The 23045-nt window shown below is 36.3% G+C and overlaps 1 protein-coding gene across 2 annotated transcripts in view; it reads right to left on the bottom strand.

Moving 5' to 3' along the window:
• Window positions 1–445: 445 nt before the first annotated feature.
• Window positions 446–23045, bottom strand: part of MOSPD2 (motile sperm domain containing 2) — a 48828-nt gene continuing 26228 nt past the window's right edge. Inside the window, exons 7-15 of one of the 2 annotated variants that reach the window (XM_045537749.1) lie at window positions 21158–21196; window positions 15659–15783; window positions 12844–13020; window positions 12112–12224; window positions 9746–9842; window positions 8495–8591; window positions 7938–8067; window positions 4923–5025; window positions 446–924 (exon numbers count right to left, since the gene is read on the bottom strand). In XM_045537749.1, coding sequence (XP_045393705.1) covers window positions 889–924; window positions 4923–5025; window positions 7938–8067; window positions 8495–8591; window positions 9746–9842; window positions 12112–12224; window positions 12844–13020; window positions 15659–15783; window positions 21158–21196 — 917 coding nt within the window. In that variant the 3' untranslated portion in view covers window positions 446–888. Of the gene's footprint in view, window positions 925–2816; window positions 4335–4922; window positions 5026–7937; window positions 8068–8494; window positions 8592–9745; window positions 9843–12111; window positions 12225–12843; window positions 13021–15658; window positions 15784–21157; window positions 21197–23045 lie in introns of those variants that run through there. The other variant, XM_045537748.1, reaches the window with a different exon arrangement.

Raw genomic sequence — 23045 nt, forward strand, 5'->3', positions numbered from 1 at the left:
TTATAACAGACAGCATCGGACTTAGGAGTTCAACTCTTGGCTCTGAAACCGACTAGTCATATTACCTTGGGAAAGAGAATTACTTCCTGGACCCCTGGTTTTCTTATCTATAAAAAAATAGGATCTTATGATGTATTCCCAGAGTGCTCAAGAAAAAGGAGCATGGAAAAACTGCTGGAGTTTCAAGGACCACTCAAACTCTCCCCCTAGAAAGACTCGAAAATGTGCATAAATCTTGTACCTACAGATTAGGGGGATATTCCTTTATCTTCTTGCCAGTTAAATTGGTTGTCTTCAAATATTTTAAGATGTACAATGTATTAATCTTACCCTTCATGACAGGTGACACGACGATGGAGAGGGAAGGTAAGAGACTCTTTGAACATTACAAAGGAGGTAATTTTTATTCACTATAAGGACAAATTAAGATGCAGACGGTGAAAGATCTGATGTGATAATTTTATTGAGGTGCCAAGAAGGCAAGGGTAGGAATACAAAATAGCAAAAAGTTTACAGAAATTTTGGCTTTGAATAAGGTGGGATATTCAGGAAGATCAACTCAAGTGTGAGAAGTTCTAGGAGGCTGAGATGTGAGGTGGTAGAGGCGATATATTAGCAAAGCAAAGCTAGCTTCTATGTATACTTTTAATGCATTACTTCTTCTCATTCTCACATCTATCCTGTGCAGTGGCACTATGATTATCACTTGGAGAGGCAACAGTCTGAAACAGGTTCACTTTCCCAAGTCTCACAGGTAAGTAAGTGGCAGGGAGGGGACTTGAACCAAAGCAGTCTTACCTCAGAGCCCTCACTCCTAACCACCAGTGTCTCAGTTGGGAAGATTTCCAGTCTGTCCCTTTGTGCCAGGAGAGGGGAACCTCTTCTTTCCTAGCTGGAGATTTTCCCAACAGGAGCTCTTTTTTCCTAGAAAATTGTGTCTTTTAGGAAAGGAGTCCATTCCCTCACAGTCCCTAGTTGGTATGGTATTTCTTGGCAGGTTAATATTCTGTCCTTGTGGCTCTATTTTGATTTTACCAGAGGGTTTGGATTCTTTACCCACCTGATTTTGAATCCCTACATCATTTACAGTGTAGAAGAGGGACCACCTATTCAGTTTATTTTTATGGAGGCGTAGCTGCTATTTGGGAGCTGTGTCTTTCAGTGGAGAGGGGACCAGACATCAACAACCCTCAGGGCCTCTTCCGTCATCATTCCGGCTGCCTTGTCGCCCCTCCTCAATGTGTGCACATGCCTGATTTTGGGAATGGTCAGTGCCCTGCTGCTGTCTTCCTTGTGCCCGGCCAGGCAGGGCTTCCCATTTGCCTGCTTCGTGCTTGTTCCCTTCAGGCTGGACAGTGGGTTCAATGCTAGGATTGGGGAAACCATGGGGCAATTCTGATTTGCTGCAACTCCAGTTGGGCTCAATAATGAGCCCAAGCCTTGACAGTGGGTTCAATGCTAAGAAGTCTGGGGAAAACTCCACTGAAAAGCAGCCAAACCCGACACAGGATGAGGAGAAACAGGACACAGTAAACACAGGCTCACTTGACATCAGATTGCATCTTTGGAAGCCTGAAGCGCTGTCCTTATAAAAATGCAAAACAGACCCAAAAGGAATTACTAGGATCTTTAAAAGGTCAGAGTGAGTCTGAACATTGATTTTCTTTAAGATGCTTTATCAATTAGAGACCAGAGGTTTTTTCCTGATGATATTTATTTCATAAATGTAATTATTTTTCTAAAACATTAAAATAGAAAACATGTTCTTTTGATCAATTTATACAAAGAAAATATCAATATAGTAATAAAAATACTGAAAATATATGAAAAGCACCAGAACATTAGAGAAATTACACTGGCAACAATTCTAGGAATATATTTTTTTTGTAATCGTACAATAAAGTGCTATTAAATTCAGTCAAAATTAGTGGCAAGATATAAAAACAGTTATGGTATTATGAAATTTGAGACTAGGTTTACCAGCAATTGCATTTTTGGGCTACTTGCAGGTCAAGCTAATGATATTTCATTAATGCTTTCATGGAAAATCTAATTTCCATTCCCAAGTGAAAACAAAAGTCTAAATCTCAATGTTGGTCCTTGGTAATTTGGTCAAGAACAGGTAATGACATGAGTAAAAATAAAATTATTGATTAGTGTACCAAAAATAATAATCATGCAATTGTGATTAAATAAAACCAAAGGAAGACAGAATAAAATCAAGTATAAATATATATGATTAATCAAGACAAGTACAAAAGTTTAGATGCCTTTGATTTTATAGTTAGTCTTCAGTAATTCTGCTTAGTCACATTTAAAAGACACACAAACATTAACAAGGTATGTTATTAAATTCAACTGACCAGACATTGAGCAAAGATATTTTAGTGGGTCAACATAATTTTCATATGAAACATTAAAGGGACACCGTTAGGACAAAACATTTCCAATCTTGGCTAATTATTTCCTCATTTACTTGCCGAGGAACAAAAAAACATACACAAATACTTTGGGATTAGAGTATATTAAGGCCAAAAATCTACCAGGTAAGGGGAAGGAAGCCACTGTGCACACACACAGGGAGATATTGTGCACAGTACTTAGAGTGGACTGCAGTCCATTTCACATCTGGAGGTGGCAAACTGAAACAGGAAAGTCCAAATTAAGACAAAGTAGCACGCCAGTGTCCTTTTAAGGTTTTATTTCCTAGGCCAATTTTGAAGGAACTCTTCATAACTCAGTTTTGGAATCAACTTCTTCAAGATGAAAGCCAACAACTCTATACCTCAGAATGATAATAAATCTCCAAACATCGCTCAATTGAAACTCAAAATTTATTTTACAGGCAGACTATTTTTTTCTTTCAGATAAAGTAGACGTACACATGAACCAACATGGACTGAAACTGGTCATATGAGAAAACAAACTAATTTTATTAGCCTCTGCTACTGCAAGGTGTATCTTTTTAGGAATTTAGGAACCACAGTGGGTAAGTATTACCGTATCCAAGGCAGAATATCAAGTAAGTCAATTAGTCCTGGGCTGAAGGTTTTGCAGTTCATTGTGAGTATATTTTTCATTTTTTAAAATGGAGAGCTGACACTTGAGCTTGTATGTTTTTGTTTTTTTCTTTTCACTTTTATAGACACTCTAGTCTTTTGTAAGTTTCCTTTTCATGGCTGATTTTTAACAAGGAACATTTGAAACCTAAATTATCCTGCTTAGCATCTCGAAAAAATAACTTTTCAAAAAATTTTATATGACACCTTTCACTTAGACGTGAGGGTGAAGACAGTCCGATTCATTGTCCACAGAGACATTCCTCTGCTCTGGAATGAAGGTGAGAATGGAACAACACAGGATCAGGCCTTTATAATAAATTAGGCAAAAGGTTCAGTGTCCAGGCAGGGATAGTGGACAACAGCAAGGTGTATAAAAATGACTGGGAAGGGGGACTGCTTGGAGAGACTTTCCTTCTGGGCATTACTAACCGAATTCGAAGAAAATCCAACCACACTTAGTTTGCCAAATTCTATTCAAAATGAGAGTGTTCATAAAAAAGCCCGAGATTAATAAAAGGCAGGCTGTTGAGGAACACTGAGAAACAAAGGCTAAGGTGGTTTGGCATTAAATAGGTTTACATTCCAAAAGAATATTGACTATCATCTGGAAGTAATTCTCAAAATTACAAAGTTATGATTACATAAATTCCTCTGTATGTTTTTTTTTCAATATACATGTTCTTCTATATACATAGTATAGAAAAGCTAGTAAGTTGGCTCAGCTATAATAATTCTGTCATAAAAAAGCAGACTACATTTTTTGGCTGCAACAAAGCATGTTACTTATACTTTTCAGTTCAGCTAATCTATTTACATGATAAAACTTAAGCTTTAAAAGTATTCAAATCAAAAGGAAAAAATAAATTATATTTAAACTATTAATTTACACAATGGATATGCCTTTACTTACTTTACTAAATAGCTATAGTCTCCTATAATCAATTTCTCCAGCATTTCTTTATTCTAACAGTTTATTTTCAAGACATATATGTGTTCCCCGCTAGGTGCTGCACATTTCCTTTTAGGAAGCCCAGATGTGCAATACTTTTAGTAGCTTGATGGAGAATTTTTGGGTCTGTTACTTTTTCCAACTAATAGATGAAGGAGCTGTGTTTCCTACCAGGTACCACTTCTTTAACTCTATAGGAAATTGTAGAAAGAGATGACAAAAGCAAGCAAGAGCACTGTTAAGGAAAGAAGCAGCTGCTGGAACCAGATACAATGCTGCACTTGGTCTTCAAGCTTCCTATTGCTTTCTAGTAAACGACTGAGCTGAAGAGGGAAAAAGGGATGAAAGATTTGTCAGTAAAACAGTCATTAATCATGGGAATGACAAACAAGAATATTAGGAATCCAAACATTGAAGGGATTGGACCCATCTGCTCTGAAAAGCTGGGAGCTGGAAATGTAACGAGGCATTAGATTTGTTTGGTGGACAGATGTGTCTCTGCTTACTCTCATTTTGAAAGGTCTAAATTTTTAATTGAGAGAGGAGCAGAGCAGTCACTTCCTGGAGGTATGAAATCCTTGAGCTACTGTCAGTTACTTAGATAGCCCCTCTGTCTCTTTCAAATTTAAACACACTACATGGTACTTTTTCCTCAAGATAAATTCTTTGATACCCACCCCTCACAAAGCACCTTGTGCTTTGCTAAAAAGGGCCAGAGCTTTTAAAGGTTATTAAATTTCTGAAAGTAACTCGCTGCTTACCATTTCTGGTTTGGCATCTCTTCACAAAGAGAGCATTTCTTTCATGTCTATGCCAAAGGGTTTTCCTTATATCAGTGGGAAAAAATGGATTTCTAATGTTGATTAGCATTAACAACTTTGTTTTAGTTAGGAAAAAGAAAGTACACTTACTTGTAGATATATATCTTCACCGGTTTTATCTGACATGTTAAAAGCATTGTCTTTTAATGTAAGAGTGTTTGGTTTACTGTTCTCAACAGTATGGCATCTTAACCTATGAAAGTCCAAAGAAAACAACTTGTTTAAAGTTTTAATGAATTTTCTTATAAAAGTAAAATATTAAAATGAAACTTAAATATAAAAGTCTGTGTAACAGAGGTGAAAGTCCTCATTCCTCTCCCCAGGTTCACTTAGGGTGGCAGCTCAGTATATATGCTTCTTAATGTATGTATAAAGAACACAAGAGATCACAGACACTGCTAAGTAACCCATGGGATTCAACAAAAAGTTTTTTATATGGTATTCAGTAGAATTCATCCAACTATCTGATGATTTGAAGGAAACCACCCTTTCTAGACAAGAGAAAGGTGCTTTACTCTTGGGCCTTCAGTACACACCCGCCAAGCACTCCCTCCCACTTTCTGTGTGAGCACAGTGATTTCCTCTCAAAGTTATAGAAAAGCAAGCCATTAGGAATTGATAAAACAAAAACCAAAGAAACAAAGCAACTCATACATAACAAAACCAAAAGAAACATTCCTCGTTTTGAAGGACTGTTTCAAAGGAACTTCAAAGAAATCTTGAACACCTTTTATTACCAGTGTTTTATAACCTTTCAAAGTATTCTTGATAACCGTGCCTTTGACCAAAAAACCCCACAGAAACTCGATAAAAGCAAAAAGTAGGCCCTCCTGCACTATAATTTGAAAATTTTAAATAGTCCATATACAAACAAGGCAGCCACTCACCTCCACCTGCATCCTTCCTCCCCTCAACTAAGGCTAATCCCCCACCACCACTTTAAGTCTCCCCCTTTTAGCCTTCTCAGGAATTTCACTGTCCATGATCTGTCTTGTATTTTCCAGCCTCTCCTCCTCCAATGGTCCTTGCCCCAGGCTTTTAAACAATGCTCAAATCTCTCCCATGAAAAATCCCTTCATCAATACCACATTCCTCCCTGGGGAGATCCCTCCCCAACCAGCCAAACCTCCAGTACAGTTTGACCACCTCCATTGCTTTAGCATCTGGCCTCTCTGTCTTATGTGGCTCCTGAAGCCTGAAAGTGCTCTCTGGAAGGTCACCAATGACTTCTGTGATGTCGCCATCAATGGGCCCTGCCCACACATCCTTCTTGACTAGCATGGCAGCATCTGGTACCGGTAGTCACTTCTCCTTTGTGAAATATTCTCTTCATTGGGTTTTGATGACAGTCAAACAGAGCCCGCCTACTGGTTTTCCTCCTAACTCCCTGCTGGGTCATCTTCTTCCATTTGGCCACTAAATACTCCTCTAGGCTAGGTCTAACATTCTCCTCTCTTGCTGGACAACTGAAATAGCACTTGTTTCCCCTGGACCACTCTTGTTCTCTTCTACTCTGTTACCTGCACTGCAAAAACAGGATGATCTTGTCAAGGGCATGTCAGATCGGGTTGCCACTCTATTGCTGGTTTTGTGATGGTGACCGAGCTCCTGCTCTGGCCCCCAGCCTGCCTCTGCAACTTTCTTTGTTACCATGGATCCTCTCATTCTCTGTGTTCCAGCCACATCTGTATTCTTTCAATCCCTGTTTTGAAGATTTCATTCAACCATGACCACTGCCAGGTTTCCCAGCTTCTCACCTATAAAGTGGGAAAAATACCTCCCTTTCTCATAGGGCTGTCTTCATGACTGAATGAATCAGTAAGTGTAAAGCATCTAGAACAGTGCTGGCACACAGCAAATTCTACTTCAGTGTGAATTTGGTATCACTGTTCCACCTGAGCCTGCCCACCATCTAGTTTCTACAGAGCCTCCAGAAGAACCTTTTAAAAAATAAGCCAGATCACCTCATGGCTTTGCTTAGCACCAACTAATGGTTTCTCCTCTCAAATTCATAAGTCATCCCTATAGCAATGATCTGGTTTCTTACTCTTTGTCCTCATCTCCTGCCAAGCTTACTGGAATCAAGTGACATTGACCTCCTTGCTGTTCCTCACGTAGGCCAAGCACATTCTCATTTGTTGTTCCTTCTGCCTGGAAAGATCTCTGTCCAGTTATCTATGTGGCTTACTCATTTCCTTCAGGTCCTACTCAAATGTCATCAGAGTGGCCATATTTAACTACCCTATAAAAGAAAGTTTCTCAACCTTGGCACTGTGGACACTTAGGGCTAGATAATTTTTTGGGGGGTGGGGGCTGTCCTGTGCACTGCAGGAAGTTTAGCGGCATCCCTAGGCTCTACCTACTAGATGCTCGTAGCACCCCATGCCCCAACTGCAACAACTAAAAATGTCTCCAGGCACTGACAAACATCCCCTGGGGAACAAAACTGGGAACACTCCAATAAGCCATAATTCCAATTTAAAAAATTAAAAATAGCCAAACAAAACTAAAGCACAGCCTTCTCTATTCTCCTTTTCTATATATCTTTTCAAGATATTTGTCACAACCTGATATATAAACATATATACGTGTATATACCTACACACTCACAGGTTTCCCCCCTCTTAAATAGGATAATGTCACAAAAATAATATATCACAGATGTCTTTCCATGTCAGACAGACTTACACTTTTTTGAACAGCTACAGTATTCTTTACATGGATATGCTCAAATGTATCTCACTATTGCTTTAACTGGTGATTATTTAGGTTCTTTATCTCCAATTTTTCAGTATTTAAACAATGCTGCAACAAGCATTCCAGTACACAAGGCAAGCATTCCTACAAGGAAAAATGCTGGAATGAAGAGATCTGTTTTTGTGCTCTGGACAGATCCAGACTCTTGCACTGGCCTGCAAACAAGTTTCTGCTATCAGCAATCTCCTTGAGCAACTCTCAGTCTCATTCATCTGGGCAACCCTACAGGCTCACTGGGTGCCTGGTCATGCCAGATGCTTCAACGCCTACCAAATGAGAGAAGGAAGGGCCCCTTTCTCTTTCTCATTCTTCCCACTACATTAGAGACAGTGTGACTAAAAAGCTTACCTATGCTCCATTACTTTGTTTCTAGGAACTTCTTTCCAAAACTGAGTCAATTCTGCTGGACCTGTGCCAGATGACTGTTCCATTTCTGCAGCCATTATCAGAAAACGGTCTTGGGCAGAGACTGTTAAACCTGCATTGAAAAAGGGTAATTTAGCATATAAACAGGAACCTTTACAAGGGGCTGGATATGTATGTGGTTTAAGGCATTATTTTGTGACACAACATTAAGGAAAAAGAAGAAAACGAACTCCCTTAAAAAGGAAAAAGTTCTAAAACTGAGGAATATTATTTTTGAAATTCAATGTCAATTGGTGTCAGTTTAAACAATTTTATTCATTAAAAACAATTACATTTTAATGCTGGAAAGGGCTTTAGAGACCCCTTTGAGGCTTTGACCATCTCATTTCACATATGAGAAAAGAGATGTCTAGAGTAAGGTGAGGTGCTGATACTCTGCTAAGTTTTAGATTCTAGCCCAACATTTTTGATGACTCAGGGCTCGGCCCCAGGTTCCCTGCTCCCACCATACCTGCTGTAGTTACTAAGTAACAACTCACCCCCATGGGGAGACACAACTATATCAACTGATGCACCCGGATCACAGCTGCTGTTGCTTGGCTTGACTCTGTATTTTTCTGGAGCAGTTGTTCTCACCTGTTTATAAACAGTAGCCATATAACCACCTTTATGGCTATTTGGGGGAAATAGCTTAAGAATGACTTTTTAAAAAATCAGCAGTTAATCAATGAACAAAGAGTTTATAAAGCAACGTTGGTGGTTATGTACAGAATATGTTTGTCCCCACTAACAGGAAAAAACCACCTCGCTCTATCTAAAAAGATACTCGTATATTAGTCCAATTGTCATTTTGCCTTCCTCCTAAATAAAGAAATTAATCCGGGGGGTGGGGGAAGGGGATGGGTGTATGCCTACATGATGAGTGTGTTGTGCACCGTCTGGGGAATGGTAATGCTTGAAGGTGCTGACTCGGGGAGGGGATGGAGGTATGACTACATGGTGAGTGCCAGGTGCACTGTCTGGAGAATGGACATGCTTGAGGCTCTGACTCAGGGGGATGGGCGGGACACGGACAATGTATATAACCTGAGCTTTTGTACCCCCGTGAAGAGCTGAAATAAAAATAAAAAAAAAAATTAATCCATCTGTTAAATATCCTGTTGGCTAAGAGCCTGAATTTAATGATGCAAATTCACAAAAACAGAATGCACATTAGATTTCATGCTGCAATAGTGTGTTCAGAAATTAAAAAAACAGTAGATAAATAAGGCATATCAGGAACATCCTAGTGGTTCTATCTAAATTCAATAGAAGATTTAAGGAAGGAATATGTATAATATGGGGTAGTGCTTGATTCAGTCTTGTTACACTTAATTAATGCTCAGTATCAGGTTAGTATCCAATATAAACCACACTCCAGAATATACCACACTTGGGGGGAATGTACTATCAATTTTATAGTTTTACCTTTCACTGTTATTATGAATTAAATTATTCATATAATGAAGAGCAATTTTTCCTGAGTTTTTATTTACAACAAACTCCTGGGATTAACTTAGACATTAGCCTATTACTGCACATTAAAGATTTAGATACAGACCTCAGGGAAAATTTTAGATAAGCTATGATGGTTAGTTAGAACCAGAAGTCAGTACAACATGCCTAAAAACATTATAAATAAAAACATGGTACAAGTTCAAAATCATCAATTTTTCAACTAAAATATGTCTAAAAATCACTTCCCATGTTAGATTCTCACAGATAATTTATTAAATTTTTAAGATATTTACCTTAAATGCCACTATATTTTTAGTTACATTTGTCAACACTATTAAAGTTTTCTTCTCTCCAGATTCTGTACTTCCAAAATACAGTTCTTCTGCTGGGCTAGGTAGTGACAAAAACATAAGGCATTTGTAATACTCAGAATAAATGACAGTCTAATTATTAGCTTGAAGAAAAATATTTAGTTAATATCTTAAGCTCATTTATATAAAGAGATTTCACCAAAAATGACTATAAAACAATTAGCTAATATAATTCTGTATTTTAGTCTTGCTGATTCAACACATGCTATTTAAAAAAATCCTACGTTTTTGCCTAAGATCAAAAACAAAACAGGAAAGAACAGAAGAAAGAATTAGGAAGATTCTGAATTAATCCTATAATCAGCACTATCTTAAGGTGTATTTATTTAAACTATTTGGAAGGTTATAGATAATAAGGCAAAGAAGGTATTGCTGTTTCAACTTTACCTAATTACTAATAGATTAGAATGGGGTGTATTTTTATATGCCCACAGAGAAGAGCATAAATTAAAAAGAAAGATCGCTAGGGATATATTTAAGTAACAGAATAATTTCTTACTCTATAATGGTCTAATAGGGAAGGAGAAAAATCAAGAAGCAAATTTGGGGTGGGAACTGCAGAAAGAACTTATCAAATAGCAAAACGGGGGTGGGGATGGGTGTATACATACATAATGAGTGCGATGCGCACCATCTAGGGATGAACATGCTTGAAGCTCTGATTGGGGGGGCAAAGGCAATATACGTAATGTAAACTTCTGTACCCCCATAATATGCTGAAATAAATAGCAAAACTGGCGAGTCTCAAAATTTAAATTTTACTATTATTGGCCATTGTAATGCCCATGACCTAAAATAAAAATTGAAAGACTCAAGCAAAGTTTGTGTAGTTTAATTACATTAGCCAAATTGTATCAGGTGCCTCAAAACAAGGGGGAAAACAGTGTTTTTGTTTTACATAAAAAGGTGAAGAACTTAACTGAGTCTTCAGATAGATAGTCTTTGATTTTGAGACACATCTTTAAATAGATTCATTTTATATCAGGAATGTCTGTATATCAGGGATATTTACCAATTTAGAGAACACATTTTTAAGGAAGAGCTCTCCCAGAATGGCTTTGCCTAGCTTTTGGACAAGATGGTGAATCAGCATGATTGCTGGCTTCCTTTTAGAACCCAATCTTAAGCAAGTTACAGAAAAGACAGTAAGGTTATGGATCTCAGAATTGCTCTCAGTAGCAAGCACAAAAACTGTGAGCAGCTCTAGGGAAAGAGATGTTGGTTGGGTCCTTGTGCATGTGTAGGAGCAGCTCTGGGACTTTACTGGGGGTGGAGGCAGGGTGGGGCAGAGCCCAAAGTGCAGCTGAGAGGCTGTGCTGCTCCAGTCTGGCTTTTTCCATAGCCTGCTCTTCTTGTCATACCTCTACACTTATAGGCTAGGACACATGATTTGACAGGCCTCCAGTGAAAACATAGAACATGTAACTTCCAAACAAGTAGAGGGAAAAATGAGAACAAGCAAGCAAACAACAACAACAAAAACTTTTAAGGAGGAAAATGGCAAAGGAAAACATGGAAAACAGAAAAGGCACGTGCAACATGCAGATCTCTTTCTCACACCCAGATGGTGAAGATAAATTCAACTATGACAGGAAACAAATCAATCTTGTAAATTAGAGAATCTCAGATTTTTAAAAAGTCTGAATGTATTGTTCATAAGAGACATATCTAAAACATAATTACACAGCAAGGTTGCAATGCTACATTAGATCATAAAGTAGGTGTGGCAATATTAACATAAGGCAAATAGATTTACCAACCAAAAGCATCATCAGTGAGAAAGAGGTCTTTGGACAATGATGAAAGAAACAACCCTGAATCTTTTGAATTAAATAACCTAAGCAACAAAAACAGAGATGTGCTGAAATTTGGCTTTAGTCACAAACATATTTTTCTGGTTCGCCTTTCGCTGTTGGAAGGTCAAATAAACAAATGCCTACGCTTCCGTGTCACTTCTGGCATCCCTAAACTTGTGCAAGTCTAATAATGGTAACAGTAATATGAGAGAAATCAATGAAATTCAGATATTATTTATTGTTAATAATTTATTGTTAATATATTATTTCATTATCTGATGTATGATGAGAGCCCTTTAAACGCACTCAACAGAATAAGAAAAAGGTAGCTAAAAATATCCACTATGCCTGAATCAAGGCAAGTCTTTAGATAATCCTTAATTTTGTATTTCTATAGTTTCAGAAACAGTACAGAAGTTTTATCTTAAGTTTGCCGCTCCCTCAAGATGATCATGTTATAACAGTATAGCTAATAAAATCTTCAACTATTACCTGATGTGTAATAAGGGTCCTTTAAACACACTCAATGGTTTCTTGAAAGCTTTTATTTTTGAATCAACTTTTTCATTTTCTTCTGCTTTTGAAGTAGATTCAGTTGGGTTAGTCTAAAGACCAAAAAGAAAAAATGAAAGAAAAGATAAAGAAATTTAAGTTTCACACTGACAGTTGGGCAGATCATTAGGTCAAAGTGAACATTATTTTAATTCAATCCTAATTATACTCTTAACCACAGGTTTATTGTATCTATTTGGCATATATTAATGTGACCATTAACATATATCTGAGTGCCTACTACAAATAGGTTACTGTAGAAAATATAACATGGTCCTTTCTTTAAGAGTCTTTAAATTTGTTCTAAATTATAATATTGTATTTATCCCTCTATCAAGTCCCTGATTACTTGTAAAAAGGGTGACAACTAAGTGGTGTTTAACAAATAGAGACAGGAACTAGATGAAGGTAGTTTTAAATTAATTACTTTTATTTTAGACAAATTCCTTCCAGATGCATTTTGCTAATTTTTATACAAAGCATGGAATCAGCCTTTTATACACTAAAGTGGTGCTACTAGTCAGCTAGTCCCATCCTTCCTCTTACTTTTTACACACAGATATGGAAGGGCAGCAAGTTAAGTGAATTACCCAAAATTACATAGCCAACTAGTGGTAGAATTGGGGCCAGACTACAGCTTTTGACTCAATTTCATTTTATTTATAAAATTACCTTTTTTAGAAGAGTTGTTTGCTCTTCATTAGAAATTGTTTCCAAGGTTTCTTTACCATCGCTTTCTATATCTTCTTTACTTGAAGTTTCATCCTCACTGGTAATAGGCCCATTCTCACACAACGGTGTCTGGAAGTCGTCGTCTACTAGTGGTGGATAGCTATACTTGAAAGGATCCTAGAAGAAAAGTATTTCACATCAGCCTGCCAAGAGGTGGTAGAGAAATAATTCTCTTAGTAGATTTAAAATTCATTACTTTGGCCAAGAAAGCAGACTTAATTAGATAGTGAAATTTAAAATAAAGGAAGCATTTCAAATCAGAAAGGAAAAGAGCAGTAAGTGGTGTGAGACAGTTGGCTACCCATCTATACAGCATCAAGTTAGATTGTTAGCTCACTCTTTACTCTAAAAAGAATTTCAGATGGATAAAAACTTTAAATGTATGTGTATATTTTTTTAAAAAAACATATAAGCTCCAGGACAACACAGAAGAGGATTAAAAACAAAAAACCTAAGTAGGAAAGACCTTTGTATACATAGCACAAAACCTAGAAGCCATAAAAATATTGATAAGAATTGAACACACACTCGAATGAAACATTTCTGAATAGCAAAAAAAACAAAACCTAACCAATCAACCAAGAACAACAAAAAAATCCCTAAAAACTAAAAACAGAAAGGATTTTTTTTGTTTTAAAACGGCTACAACTGGGAAAATATGTACCACATACATCAGAAAAAAAAGACAGCTTTTATTAAAATATACAAATCAATAAGAAAAAGACTTAACAATTCACCAGAACAAGGGTAAAAGAATGATACAGAATTTGTTGAAAAAGAACAAATATTGCCTTTTGAATCACATTTAAGTGCACATAACATCACTTATAATAAAAGAAATGCAAGTTAAAAACCACAATAAAATATTTTTCACCTGAGACTGGCAAAGATCACAAAAATGAGAATAAGTGGTGTTGGCAAGAAGGTGGTTCCAGTGTTCCCCACAGACTATTGGTAAATGGGCACGATCTCTTTAGAGGGAATTTGGCAACAGCTATCAAAATTAAAAACTAACTATACCCACTGACCCACTGATTTTAATTCTAGGAGTTTATTCTATATGTATATTTGCTACACCTGTGTACCAAGAGTTATTTGCAAGGATATTAGTGATGGTAGAAGATTAGACAACAACTAAGGGTCCTTCAAAAGAAGATTGATTAAATAAATTATGTTATATTCATCCACACAATGAAATATTCTGCAATGGTTTAAAAAAATAAGGCAGACCTCTATGAATCAATATAGTATAACCTACACAATAAAGAATGTGAAAAAGGCACAAACAGTATGTACGGTATATGACCATTTGTGTAAAAAATTGTAATGGATAGATAACTCTGTAAGGATAGAAAATAGTGATTGCCTCTAGGGAGTGGCAGTGGGCACTGACCTGGGGAAAGAGAGGTACTTTTCACTGTGCTGTTATACTTTTCAATCTCTGGTATTGTTTACTTTTTAAAAAAATGATCTGTGTTACTTTTGAAAAAAAAAACCTTCAAAATTTATGTTAAAACATAGTAGTCCTACTACAGTTTTGACTGAAATCCTGAAGAAATATACCACTAACAACAGAGAGGGAAAATAAAATAACCTTTTTATATGTAAAAATAAAAATCATTTTTATTAAATGCTATTAATTTTAAGACACAACAATTTTATGGGCAAATTATTAAAAATGACAAATCAAATAAAATCACTATGTTTAACTAAGCATAGCATCTGAAATGAATGGTGCTTGGTTTTTCTAGGTTAAAATGTGAAATATAAAGCCTTAGAATAAAAAAGCAGCAGACTCTAAATTAAAAACATTGATTCAAGTCTTTTTAATAAAAAAATAAATAAATGAACAGAAGGACATATCAGAACTTTTCATCTTGTTAGTCTGGTAGAATAAAATTTTGCCAGTATACAAAGTAGAATGTAAAAAATCAAATAACTGAAATATTATCAAGTTACCCTAAAGTATACCAAGCCCATAGGTTTTGCAATTTTAAAAAATCATTATCACAATAAGTTTCATTGTTATGTAATATTAAACATTTAACACGTACCCACATACTCCTGATTTCTTATTTGTAAGTAGTAAAAATCAGTTCAAAAAATCTTGATAGTATAATGCTTAATAATATCTTTTAAATTAAAAAGACTGCTGAACAGCAAATGATTGGAAGCAAACTAAAGACACATCAAAAGGAGATTCAGTAACTTATGGTCCATCTCTAGATACTGGAATACTATGCAGCCATAAACAAGAGTATGTGAGTTTGCCACATTGATTTGGAATGATCTCTAAGATGATTTTTGGTGAAGAAGAAAGCAGGATGCACAACAGCATATAAATCTACTACCTGTTTAAAAGAGATGGGAGGAAGCAAGAATTTATACTGTATTTATTTGCTTACATAGACACTACATATCCCTGCAAATTAATGTAAGAAATGTAAGTGGAGGGGAACAGGGTGGTTGAGGACAAAAGGAGGAGACACTTTACTGAAGACTTGTTTCTGAACACTCTTCTGAATTTTCATTAGTTTAGAACCACGTAAATATGTTACTTATATAAAAAATAAAAATGTAACAACTTTAAAACTTAAGTATAAAATGTCTACAACACTATTTGCTATTTTTGGGTATCTGTGATCTTTCTTTGTATGTTATGAGACTGCTTTTCCTTTTTCCTTGAGGAAAGAATATAGCCTAATATGCCATTAGCCAATTACTTTATAAACAAGTCTTCAGGTATTATACTTACAGTTCCACCCATATGTGGAGGCAGGTATTCTACACTGACATAGTCCTGGACTTCATTTTTGCTTGTAAACTTCAACAAACTTACTGCTTCTGGACCAAGCCAGGTTTTCACAATTTTGAAAGCAGCTGGAAAAAAAAAGTCACTTCATTAAAATTCTTTTCACTCTCTTTCTCAATTAATTTACTGTAAGTGCTAACCTGGGCCTTCTGAAATCAATTTGGGCTATAATATGTTAATATTTATCTTTACGTGGCATGATACTTAATTAACATCCTCTAATTCCCATAGGCATTTACATTGTGACTCTCCCTTATGGGTTTCAAATGTTCAGTGAAGATTCAGGAAGATTAAATTACCCTTACATACATGAATAAATTTATCAGAGTTTTGGCCTCTGAATAAATCCATCAACGATCTCAACTATTTAGATTTCCAGACACTGAATAAATTACAGTGTGATTCAGGAAATAACTGCACAATAGTATGGAAAGAGTCATTTACCTTACGGTTCTGATAAACTCTCAATCTCAAAAACCTTTTAAAATGGGAAGTCATGAGAGAAAGAAATAGCCCTCCTTATTATAAATGTGAGCCAGACCCAGACTTCCTTCCTAACCCTAAACTTTGCCTTTCTCTCAAGCCCTGCAGTTTATATAATTGTGGGGAACTTACAGAATCTACAAGAATAAACTGTTATCAAACACAGCTGTTTGGTAATTACAATCTTGTTCTGTCATGCCATTTCTTATTTATACTTAATTTTTTAAATCTCATTTCCATTGTGACATTCTAAGTACATTTTTCAAAGAAATTAAAAGAGGAATACTGCCTTAAATTTGCAAAAGTGTCATTTAAAAAACAAGCCAAGAGCAGCATGATAAACATTAAATAGTAGTTTGGAAAAATTACATTTTTACTTTGGCTAACTGTGATTTCAGTTTTTTTTACATAACATTTTAATTTTCATTAATTTCAATTTTAAAAGTTTGTGAGATGACACATTTGAAGCTACGCTAGTTTAATTAGATAAAGTGCTAAGTCTGGTTTTTTTCATAATAGGCTTTATTCAGATATAATTTACATATCATAAAATTCACCCTTTATATAATTCAATTTGTGCCACCATCACCCCATCTAATCCTAGAACATTTTTATCACACCAAAAAGAACCCTCACCTCGCCATCTTTCCTTATCCCCACCCCCTTGTAGTCCTTGGCGACTATTAATACTAGTCTATTTTGTCTTCATGGATTTGCTTGTTTTGGACATTTTATATAAATGTAATCATACATGTGGCATTTTCTGCTGACATTCACTTAACATGTTTTCAAGGTTCACCCGTGATGTGGCATAGTATCAGCACTTAACTCCTTTTTATGGCTGAATAATTTTCCATTTTGTGGATACACAATATTTGTTTATTCATCAACTGATGACCATTTGGGTTGTTTCCACTTTTGGCTATTAAGAATAAAGCTGCTGGCCAGGTGCGGTGGCTCACGCCTGTAATCCTAGCGCTCTGGGAGGCCAAGACGGGCGGATCGTATGAGCTCAGGAGTTCGAGACCAGCCTGAGCAAGAGCGAGACCCTGTCTCTATTAAAAATAGAAAGAAATTATATGGACAGCTAAAAACATATATATAGAAAATTAGCCGGGCATAGTGGCGCATGCCTGTAGTCCCAGCTTCTCGGGTGGCTGAGGCAGGAGGATTGCTTGAGCCCAGGTGTTTGAGGTTGCTGTGAGTGAGGCTGATGCCACGGCACTCTAGCCTGGGCAACAGAGCAAGACTTTGTCTCAAAAAAAAAAAAAAAAAAAAAAGAATAAAGCTGCTATGAACGTTTGTGAACAAGTTTTTATATGGACATAAGTTTTTACTTCTCTTGGTATATACTAAGGAGTGGAATTCTGGGTCATATGGTAATTCTGTGTTTAACTGCAAACTGTTTTCTAACGTTGTTGGACCATTTTACATCCTTACCAGCAAGATAAGAGGGTTCCAATTTCCTCGCCAATAACTGTTAATGTATTTTTTTGATTATGGCCATCCAAGTAGTATCTCACTTGGTTTAGACTTGCATTTCTCTAATGATTACTAATATTGAACCTCTTTTTATGTGTTTATTGCCCATTTGTTTATCTTTGGAAAAACATCTATTCAAATCTTTTGCTGATTTTTAATTGGGTTACCTATCTTTATATTGTTACATTATAAGAATTCTTTATATATTCTAGATGTACGTCCCTTATCAGTTATATGACTTGTAAATAATTCCTTTTGGTCTGAGGTTTGTCTTTTCACCTTCTTAGTAGTGTCCTTGAAAGCACAAAAGATTTTAATTTTAATGAAGTCCAATATCTATTTTTTTCATTGTTTATTGTGCTTTTGGAGTCATATCTAAGAAACCATTGCCTACTCCAAGCACAAAGATTTACTCCTATGATTTCTTCTAAGAGTTTTAGTGCTACATTTAGGACTCTAATCCATTTTGAGTTAATTTTTATATATGCTTTGAAGTACGGGTCCAACTTCCTTCCTTTGACTGTGGATACCCAGTTGTCCCAGCACCATTTATTAAAAAGTTTTCTTTCTTTACTGACTTGTCTTGGCACCGTTTTATGGTCAAAAAAAATGATTGACCATAAATGTGAGAGTTTATATCTGGACTCTCAATTCTGTTTCATCGATCTATACATCTATCTTTTTCTTGAGAGACAGTCTCACTCTGTTGCCTGGATAGAGTCCAGTGCCACCACTGTAGCTCACTGTGGCCTAAAACTACTGGGCTCAAGCAATCCTCCGGCCTCAGCTTCCCGAGTAGTTGGGATTACAGGTGTGTGCCACCCCGCCAGCTAATTTTTGTATTTTTAGTAGAAACAGGGTCTCACTCTTGCTCAGGCTGGTCTCAAACTCCTGAGCTCCAGCAATCCTCCCGCCTCGGCCTCCCTGAGTGCTAGGATTATGAGCATGAGCCACTGTGCCCAGCCTATATGTCTATCCTTATGCTCATACTACAATGTCATGATTATTATAGCTTTGTAGTAAATTTTTGACATCAGGAAGTACACAACTTTGTCGTTCTCTTTTAAGATTTTTTTTTTTACTACTCTTGGTTTCTTGCATTTTCTTGTCAATTTTAGGACAAGCTTGCCAATTTCTGCACAAAAGGCAGCTGGACTTTTGATAGGGACTGGATTAAATGAGTAGGTCAATTTGGGAAGTACTGCTATCTTAATAATAGTCGGCCCTCCATATCTGTGGGTTCCACATCTGTAGATTCAACCCACTGTGGACCAAAAACACTAAAAAATAAATAAGTAAAAAATAACAATACAATGAATAAAAATGCAAATAAAAAGTAATACCATATAGCAATTTTTACATAATCCTTCATCTGTGTAAAAAAGAATTAGCTTTACCCAAAGAGTGGCCTGGCCTTTGCCCTTACCTTCTGGGAGGTAATCATCATGCCTGACATGATTGTCTTTGTTTGTCTGGGGGCCTTGGCTCACACTGGAACAATGTAATTTAGGGTAGGAGCTGGCCATGGTAGAAAGACCAACAAAGTGATTTAGGGTGGGGGCTTTGGGTCACGTGGTATCAGAAGACCTCTGGGGAGACTGAGACTAAGATCTATGTGGGCAATCAATCACATCTCTGTAATGGAGCACCAATAAAAACTCTGAACACTGAAGCTTGGGTGAGCTTCTCTGTGGTGATACTCCATGCACATTGCCACACATTGATGGTGGCAAAGTAATGTGCTCCAATTTGGTACTTCCCTGGACTCTGCCTTACATTTTACTCCCCTTGGCTGATTTTAATCTGAATTCTTTCTCCATAATGAACCAACCATAACTGTAAGTATAATAGCTTTCAGGGAGTTTTTGGAGTCCTTCACTAGAATTATTGAAACTGAGGGTGATTTGGGGCACCTCCTGAAGTTACAGGTCATGTCAGAAGTGAGGGTGGTCCTGTGTAGACAGACTACTGTGCTCCTTCTAACTGTGCAGTTGTTCCAACTCTTTGCACCTTATATTATTTGTTTGTTGAATGCTTTTATCATGAGAGGGTACTGGATTTTGTCAAATGCTTTTTTTGTGTCTGTTGAAATGATCATGTCTTTTTTTCCCCTTCATTATATTAATATGGTGGATTACACTGATTGATTTTCACATGCTGAATTCACTTAGCATTCCTGAGAAAATCCCACTTGGTCATGGTGTATAATCCTTTTTATATGCTGCTGGTTTGCTAGTTCTTTGTAGAGGACTGTTGTGTCTATACTCATAAGGAACACTGGCCTGCAGTTTTCTTTTCCTGTAATGTTTGGTATTGGGGTTATAACCTGCCTCGTAAAATGAGTTGGGAAGTATTCCCCCCTCTTCCAATTTTTGGAAGAGTTTGCGAAGGCTTGGTGTTGATTCTTTTTTAAATGTTTCACAGATTTTACCAGTGAAGTCATCTGGGGCTGGGCTTTTCATCATGGGAATTTTTTTGATTATTAATTCAATCTCCTTTGTTATATTTCTACTGATTCTTCTTGAACTAGTTTCAGTAGTTTGTATCTTTCTAAAAATGTGTCCATTTCATCTACAGTGTCTAATTTCTTGGCATACAATTGTTCATAGTATTCCCTTATAATCCTTATTCCTGCAAGGTCAATAGTGACGTCTGTTCCTTTGTTCCAGATTTTAATAATTTGAGTCTTTCTTTTTTTCTTCATTGTTTTAGCTAAAAGTTCGTCAATTATGTTGAATTTTTCAAGTTTTGGTTTTGTTGATTTTCTCTATTGCTTTCTACGTTAACAACTGACTTTTGCAAACACAAATGAGAATGCACATTCTGAAAATAACATTAAATTTATGATCACTTTAAAGTTGGACAAGAGTGTTTTTCAATGCCTTTTTCAAAACATTTTTAGCAAAAAATACATGATGACTATCAAAAGGGTCCTGTGACTACAGTGATTTGGGGTGAGTTTCAGGTTGATTCCACCTTCTTCCTCAACACCTAAAGCCCATGAGAAAACCTAGACAAGGCTTGTGTTCTATGACACACCTTATCTGTGGGTGACAAACTGAGGCTTCTGGCTATAACTTTAGCTGAATGGTTGAATATCTTGAGACTGTTTTAAAATTTTTTTTAAGAGACAGGTCTCACTATGTTGTTGCCCAGGCTGACCTTAAACTCCTGGGCTCAAGTGATCCTCCTGCCTCAGCTTCCCAAGTTCCTGAGTAGCTGGGACTATAGGCACATGCCACCGTACCCAGCGAGGCTATTTTTAAAGACTAGTGGATGCCCCCAGATCCTTGGGATAGAATATTAACCCTGTTTGCTTAGGAATAGCCTTTGAGTATTCTATCTCCAGTCTCTTAAGACTACATGCCAAGGACAATATAAACATTCCTATAAACTACTGTAGAAGTATGGCTAACTTGACAAAGTGAAGATAAAAGAAAATCAGACATTTTAAGAAAGCATAAATAATATACTCACCGTTCATTAACCAAGGCATATCAAAGATCACTATTTTTGCTGAAAGATGAAAAAAAAATCATTGAATGTGACTTAGTACCTCTATAGTAATATGACTTATACCTGGCCTAGAAAAAATTGGTCACCTGAATCCAAGTACAAACTGAGCTGGTTGACTGAGTTCTAATTCAGAGAAGTGCGACTGGTGCTAGAACCAACAACTAGCATCTCACAATGGTGAGGGGCCTGCCAGGATGGCTTGGGGGAAATCAGTAATGCAATCATTGTCCTCTGGCAAACAGCTTATTCTTTTGTTCGTTCACTGCTTTTGTTGTTTGCAGAAAGGCACAAAAGAAAACAGTTAAGTGAGTAAGTGGAGTCTTTGGATGTAGTATGTTATATTAGCGCTGGAAGCCACTGAACTTAAAAACATTTCCATGCCTAATTTATGGTTTCAATTATAATTTTCTAGAGATTACTATATTGTTAAACCAGTCTCATAGTTGCCCCCTCCCCTTTTAATAAATCATTATGTTTTAAGAAACAAAAATCATTTGTACATTTCTCAATATCATGAGCTCCAAGAAACCAATAATTCCAAAGTATGCAGAAGTATTATTTATACACTGAGTTGAAGATATTAAACAGCCATATTAACAATTGTGAGAAAGAACCAGAAACCATAAAGATTTTTGAGATCCAATTCATTGTTCTATTTTAGATGAATCAATATGTAATTTCATTCTTCTCTGAGCAGAGACCCTCCTAGAGGGGTTATACTGATGTAGGATAAGTACATATAACGAACAAGGTATCTGTAAATAGGTGCCCTGGCGCTTAATACTCCAGTGTTCATTTGGGATATATTTAAAAAGATCTAGACTCAAATTTTAAGATATAATAGTTATGTTTCATGACAGATTTTGAATAATCAATTTAAGATTCTACAAAATTCACTATCTGCCAAACTATGTCATATAGGTAGAATATATACATTATCTCTAGTTAACTGAAATGAATAGTATTCTAATTTATCTTTATATAGATCCATAAGCTTATTAATAGTTCTCTCAAAGGAATCTTGAAAGCATTTTTAAAGCAATAATAATATTTATACTATTTGTAAGTGGCTCTTTACATGCTCCATTGAATATTTCAATAAACAAGTGAATATCTTATTTTCATTTTGTCCCTAAGAGAAGCAAGTTAATATGAGGTAGTGATTCTCTGCTGACCACTGACTGGTACTGCTCAGCAAGCCTTAATGAATCAGGGTACATGCCAGATACCACAAGAATTAATAAGGAACAGTAGATACTACAGGTTCCCCAAGCTGGACACAATTGGTTATTCTCTTTACCTGAAAAAATTCATGAATATTCTCTTTGAAGAGATGAGGGCACAAGGCTGGGGGTGGCATTGACTCCTTACTTCACATTAGCAATAACAATATGAAAGCATGCCAAAGTAAGATGATTTAGGGATTTCATGCTTTCGTGTCACCTGAGTCATGAGTCCCAAAAGACCCAATTTGCTGTATTTGCCAGGAGTGTGCCCAGGTAGACCTGTGAATTTCCATTTTCTGATGTCCCTGTTGCCTCTCTTCTGTCTTTTCACTTTTAACCCGCTAGGGTTAAATATATTTGACTGTTTATGTGAATTGGCATGTTGATTTCCCCAAGGGGAACCCCTCATACAAATACAACAAATAAAAAATGAATATATAAGGTTTTTTTCTTTTTTTCCAAGTATTTTCTTAATGACAATTTTTAAACAGCAATTAGTAAACAGTGTACTTTATATATCAATATGGCTTATCACACAGTATACTTTGCTGATCAATACTGCTGTTCTGTTCTTGTGGAAGAAGTTCCACGTAATAAAAATTATTTTAAATAAATTTCTAAAT

The sequence above is a fragment of the Lemur catta genome, chromosome X (genome assembly GCF_020740605.2).
Source record: "Lemur catta isolate mLemCat1 chromosome X, mLemCat1.pri, whole genome shotgun sequence".
Classification (NCBI taxonomy): domain Eukaryota; kingdom Metazoa; phylum Chordata; class Mammalia; order Primates; family Lemuridae; genus Lemur; species Lemur catta.